At 43.1% G+C, this 5,292-nt stretch overlaps 1 protein-coding gene across 1 annotated transcript; it reads left to right on the top strand.

Moving 5' to 3' along the window:
* Positions 1-95: 95 nt before the first annotated feature.
* LOC116379122 (UDP-glucuronosyltransferase 2A1-like) lies at positions 96-5,289 on the top strand (the record flags this gene model as incomplete). Its single annotated transcript, XM_031841049.1, has 6 exons — positions 96-848; positions 976-1,124; positions 1,285-1,416; positions 3,772-3,859; positions 4,427-4,646; positions 5,034-5,289. Coding segments are annotated over exons 1-6 (1,569 nt in total), but the record flags the coding sequence as incomplete, so codon positions are not given.
* Between the last annotated feature and the right edge of the window lie 3 nt (positions 5,290-5,292).

A 5,292-nucleotide genomic window follows, 5' to 3' on the forward strand; every position in this document is an offset into this window, starting at 1 on the left:
CATGTAGGACAAAGAATAGCTACGAGTCAGAGTTCAGCTTTGTTTGGTCAATGATTATTTTTCCAGGAGCACCTTTAAAAAAGGTTCAGAGCACGGCAAGCCTTCAGTCAGACAAACAAGCACGATGAAGCTGGAGCAGCGTCTCTCTGTGTGTGTCCTGCTGGTACTTTGTGTGACATGGAGCGCAAACGGAGGGAACATCTTGGTGTGGTACACTGAAGGCAGCCACTGGATTAACATGAAGCCTCTGCTGGAGACGCTGATCGACAGGGGACACCAGGTGACGGTTCTGGTCCCGAGCTCGTCGATGTTCATGAACACCAGTGAGCCTTCTCGCTTTGGCTACGAACCCTTCAATGTCTCTATTTCAAAGGAGTCCGTTGAGGACTTCATGAAAGACTTCCTTCACTTCACAATGAATGAGATGGATCATATGAGCTACATACAGATTTACATCAGATTCATGGATATAATGAAGGTCAGATTGAAGAATTCTTTAAAGTTTTTGGACGGCCTGGTGAAATCTGAATCCATCATGAAGAAGCTGAAGGAGGGAAAATATGACCTTCTCCTGGCTGACCCCATGTATCCCGGCAGTGACTTAATAGCAGAGATTTTGGGCATCCCTCTGGTCTTCTCCTTGCGGTTTTCCCTAGCCAACAACTGGGAGAGACACTGTGGTCAGCTCCCTGCTCCTCCTTCCTTTGTCCCCGGGGCGATGAGCAAACTAACGGACAAGATGGACTTCCCTGAGAGAGTGTGGAACTTCCTCTTCTACGCACTGCAGGACATTGTGCTCGAAAACGTTTTTTGGAAAGTACTGGATAAATATTACTCCAAAGTAAAAGGTGAATTACTCAAATACAATACACTGTGTAACAATCTTTTTTTTTTCTATGGACCACATAAAGTCCAATGATGATTTAATAGCTTTGGATTCATTGCACTGGTTCAGTTACTTTTGTTTTATGACAGGAACACACACCAGTGCCTGTGAGCTGATGGGTCGGGCAGATATCTGGTTGATAAGAACATACTGGGATTTTGATTTCCCTCGCCCTTTCCTCCCTAACTTCAAATTTGTTGGTGGGATTCACTGCAGACCTGCTAAACCGTTACCAGAGGTAGGGCTCACTCTACTATCACAGTCCTATTACTAGGTCATTACACAGCCTCCACAGTATTCCTGACTTAAACAATCAAGAGAATGAGTCCTTAAAATGCCTTCAGAAAGAAATGACAATGCTGGTTGGTTTGCATTGTGGGATAATGTTATTTTTGCAGGATATGGAGGAGTTTGTGCAGAGTTCTGGAGATGCTGGCATTGTGGTCTTCACTTTGGGATCATTCATCAAGAACATCACTACAGAGAAAGGAAACATGATCGCCTCAGCCCTCGCTCAGGTCCCACAAAAGGTCAGAGGACAATCTCTATTTTTTCAAGATTAATTTATTGTCATTGTACAACACAGGGTTGCATAACGAAATGCAGTTATAGTCTCTTCATTATACATAAAAAAATCAAAAGCAAAAACAGTAGTGCATTCCTGTAGTGGATCTTTTGAATTTGTATCAGGGGGAATGTACACAGCAGCAACAAAACAGTGTTTTATTTGGGCCATCTGACATTAAAAAAATTTGACTTGAGGGAAACATTGTTCATCTACTTTGACTATATTTGAGCACAAACCATCACCGATGCAAACATAGTGTCCACCTCCCCCACGTCCAACCAAAGTCTTGTGCAATGTCAGTCCGCCTGGCAAGTACAACAGTCCAATCTGAAATGCCACGACGGAGCAAGGTCTCTGCACAGATGTGGGCCCCACAGTCTCCAAGCAGTCCTATGTCATCCACTCCACGTTCCTGCATCCGTACTGGGTCAGTCAGGAGCAGGCTGAGTAGTAGAACAGTCCTCGCTCCAAGCTGGGCCAGCCTAGCTCTTAATGATGTGCATGCCCCGCCATCACCATATTAATAAAACTAAAATGAACTTGAATTACCCCTAACTAGACCATGGATGTATAAAGGTCTGGTACGCTGCAGCCACTGCCAAGGACAAGGGAAGACTGCAGCGCATCATTCGCTCTGCTGAGAGGGTGATTGGCTGCAATCTGCCGTCCCTCTAGGACCTGTTCGCTTCAAGGACCCTGAAGCAAGCAAGAAAGATTGTAGCCGACCCCTCTCACCCTGGACATGATCTGTTTGTGCCCCTTCCATCTGGCAGGAGGCTGCGGTCCATCAGAACCAAGACCTCACGCCACACAAACAGCTTCTTCCCGTCCGCAGTCGGGCTCATTAACAAAGCCCGGGTCCCTCACTGACTCTGTCATTCCCAGGACATTTCCTTCTGGTCTCTCCCCTGCACATCCCTGTTTCTTTATTTGAACACACTCATCACTTTTAACATTTCACTTACACTTCACTTGTTTTACAGTCCTGTTATCCGTTTTGTTGTGCACTTTATTTGATATTTTATTGTAAATTTTAATATGTTTCCATTTCTTGCACTGTGTTGATTGTTGATAGTTTAATTTTATTGTTAAATGTTACGCACCACCCGCCACGACAAATTCCTTGTAGGTGCAAACTTCCTTGGCAATAAACGGTTCTGATTCTGAAGAGAACACGATACAGCTTTGGAGGCCGCAGGGGTGAGTGAGTCAGATTAAGCCGAGGGCTTTCCTTACTCATAACTCACTTTTACTTGCTTTAAGGCCTAGTCCACCTGTACATAGGTTTTGACATTTCGTCTACACCCAAACTGGGTTTACAGTCACTGAAACAGAGCTTTTGTTAAACTCCGGCCAGGGTGAAGATTTTCAGAAACTCAGTTTTCAATGTTGACGTGTAGACGGGGACAACAGAGTTTTTGACCTGTTATGTCAGAGAGTTCAATGTTGTCTTCTTTGTGAGGTGTCACTAATGACAAGCAAGGGCAGCAAAAAAGTCACCGGGACTTTACAGCAAGCCACTGCTACTAAAATACTTAGGATGGGTGAAATGCAGAGGTCAAATTTTATGTGTCTTTGTGACGGGTGTGGTAAGGACCCAGAAGCAGTACGACGGACACACGGAATAGCTGGAACGAAACATTATTCCAGGCTGAACACACAACAGACAAACAGTCTTGGATCTGCACACATGCAGAAATCCACTCGGTGGAACGCCAAGCCGTCAGGGGTGAAGGCAGACAGAAACCAGATGAAGCAGAGGAAGAATCTCGTGGTCAGGGACAGAAGGCTGAGTCGTTTACCGGGGCAGTGAGTGTGTGTGAGACTGGGGTCTAAATAGTAGGTGCAGCAGAGTGAGCAGGTGAGAGTGATTGAGCTGATGAGGTGGGTGTGACTAACAGGTGCACTAAATGAGCTGATTAGGTGAGTGGAGATAGTGTGACAGGAGAGAAGGGACAGAGCTGTGACAGTCTGTACTATATACAGTATGTGACGATTAAAAAATAATAAGGTAGGAGGTTAGCAGCAACACCTGATTTGAAGTAAATTGCAAGTTATAGTGACGGGGGGGTAAGGCTGGGAGAAGAGATTAGATTTTCAAAAACAAACAATGGAACCTAATCACGTTGGATAGATTACCCAACACCACAAGTGAATCACCAAAGACAATTACCCAGAAAATAACTAAAGTTTTGCTTTAAAATACAACTACTTTCCCCCTTTATTTAGCATGTATTAGTAAATGTACTGCTTTGCAGTATATTTTGAAATATAATTAGCACGGTGTTATTTTGAGTGTTTACATTTTTGTTTCTAGGTGCTGTGGAGATACAGTGGAGAAAATCCAGCAACTCTGGGTGCCAACACTAGACTATTCGACTGGATCCCTCAGAATGACCTACTGGGTAAGTAAAGCTGTTAGAAAGCACAGTAAGAATGTTTTTGTTGAAGTTTGTTCTTTGGCATGTCACTTCAGAGAGACAACCATAACACATTCACAGTATGCATAATTACAAGCTGGTATTTAGCCAGTGAAAAGATAATTATGCAAACAGGTCCACACAATAAAGCAGTGTCCCCATTCCTTCAACATACTAATAATATACATCATATATTTATCTTTGTAGTTTACTGTTTTTGAAGTTAATATACAAAAAGAAAAAAAACAAAAAAACTTACCAAAACCGTTTTAAACCAACGGGAAAATGTTACAATACTTGTGGCATTAGACGTTACTCAAATGTCACTGTCAACTTAACTAAGCTGCATGCCCAGCTGTTTCATAATCATCCACAATTAGTTTTTCATACTGTGGACATTTTCCTTAAAAGTGTCTGCTAAAGGACTGTAATGTAATGTTCAATATATGTTTATAGAAGTCATATCATACAGAAGTCAAAAGATGTGCTTTAACAGCCAGTCCTAACTGAAGAGATGAATGTATGTTTCATGATTTTTAATACCCATATCAGGTCACCCCAAGACCAGAGCTTTCATCACCCATGGAGGCACAAATGGGATTTATGAGGCCATCTACCACGGTGTTCCCATGGTGGGCATCCCCATGTTCGCTGACCAGCCAGACAACATGGTCCATGTTGAGGCAAAGGGAGCTGCAGTTACTGTAGACTTTAACTTCATGAAGACTGAGGACCTTAGAGATGCAGTCAATACTGTCATCAATGAGAAATCGTAAGTTCTTTTATTGATTTTCACTTTTAGGGTTTTAAAAAGGCAAAGAAAAATGACTGCCTTTTTGGAGAGCTTACGTTAATGAACTGTAAGTCATTAAAGACATGCCATAAAGGAGCTATGGTGTAATGTAGTAAGACAGAGTTCAATTACCACAGTGTTTCAAAGTCACAAAGAAATTACAAGACTGCTGGATGGGCTTTTCCCCGTGTTTAATGGCTTTCCTGTTCGATTTTTAAGTTTTAAAATACATGGAACTAAAAATAAATCAACCCTTTTTATACCCATTCTTGGTAAGGCAAAAAAACACAAGTATAAAAATGAAAAATACATGGAAGACATGTAGTGCCTTAATCCACATTTCCACCTGTGTGTCTGCATTGATAGGTACAAGAAGAATGCCTTGTGGCTGTCCAGTATCCACCACGACAGACCAATGAGTCCGCGTGATGAGGCGGTATTCTGGATCGAGTTCACCATGAGAAACAAAGGGGCCGAGCACCTGAGGGTCCAGGCCCATGAGCTCACCTGGTACCAGTATCACAGCCTGGACGTCCTGGCCTTCCTCCTTGCCATTGTTCTGATCCTCGTACTCCTCTTTGTCAAGACCTGCAGTTTCTGCTTCCGGAGGTGCTGTGGCAGAAAG

Source organism: Anarrhichthys ocellatus, unplaced genomic scaffold, assembly GCF_004355925.1.
Source record: "Anarrhichthys ocellatus isolate YVR2014 unplaced genomic scaffold, GSC_Weel_1.0 scaffold3740, whole genome shotgun sequence".
Taxonomy (NCBI): Eukaryota; Metazoa; Chordata; class Actinopteri; order Perciformes; family Anarhichadidae; genus Anarrhichthys; species Anarrhichthys ocellatus.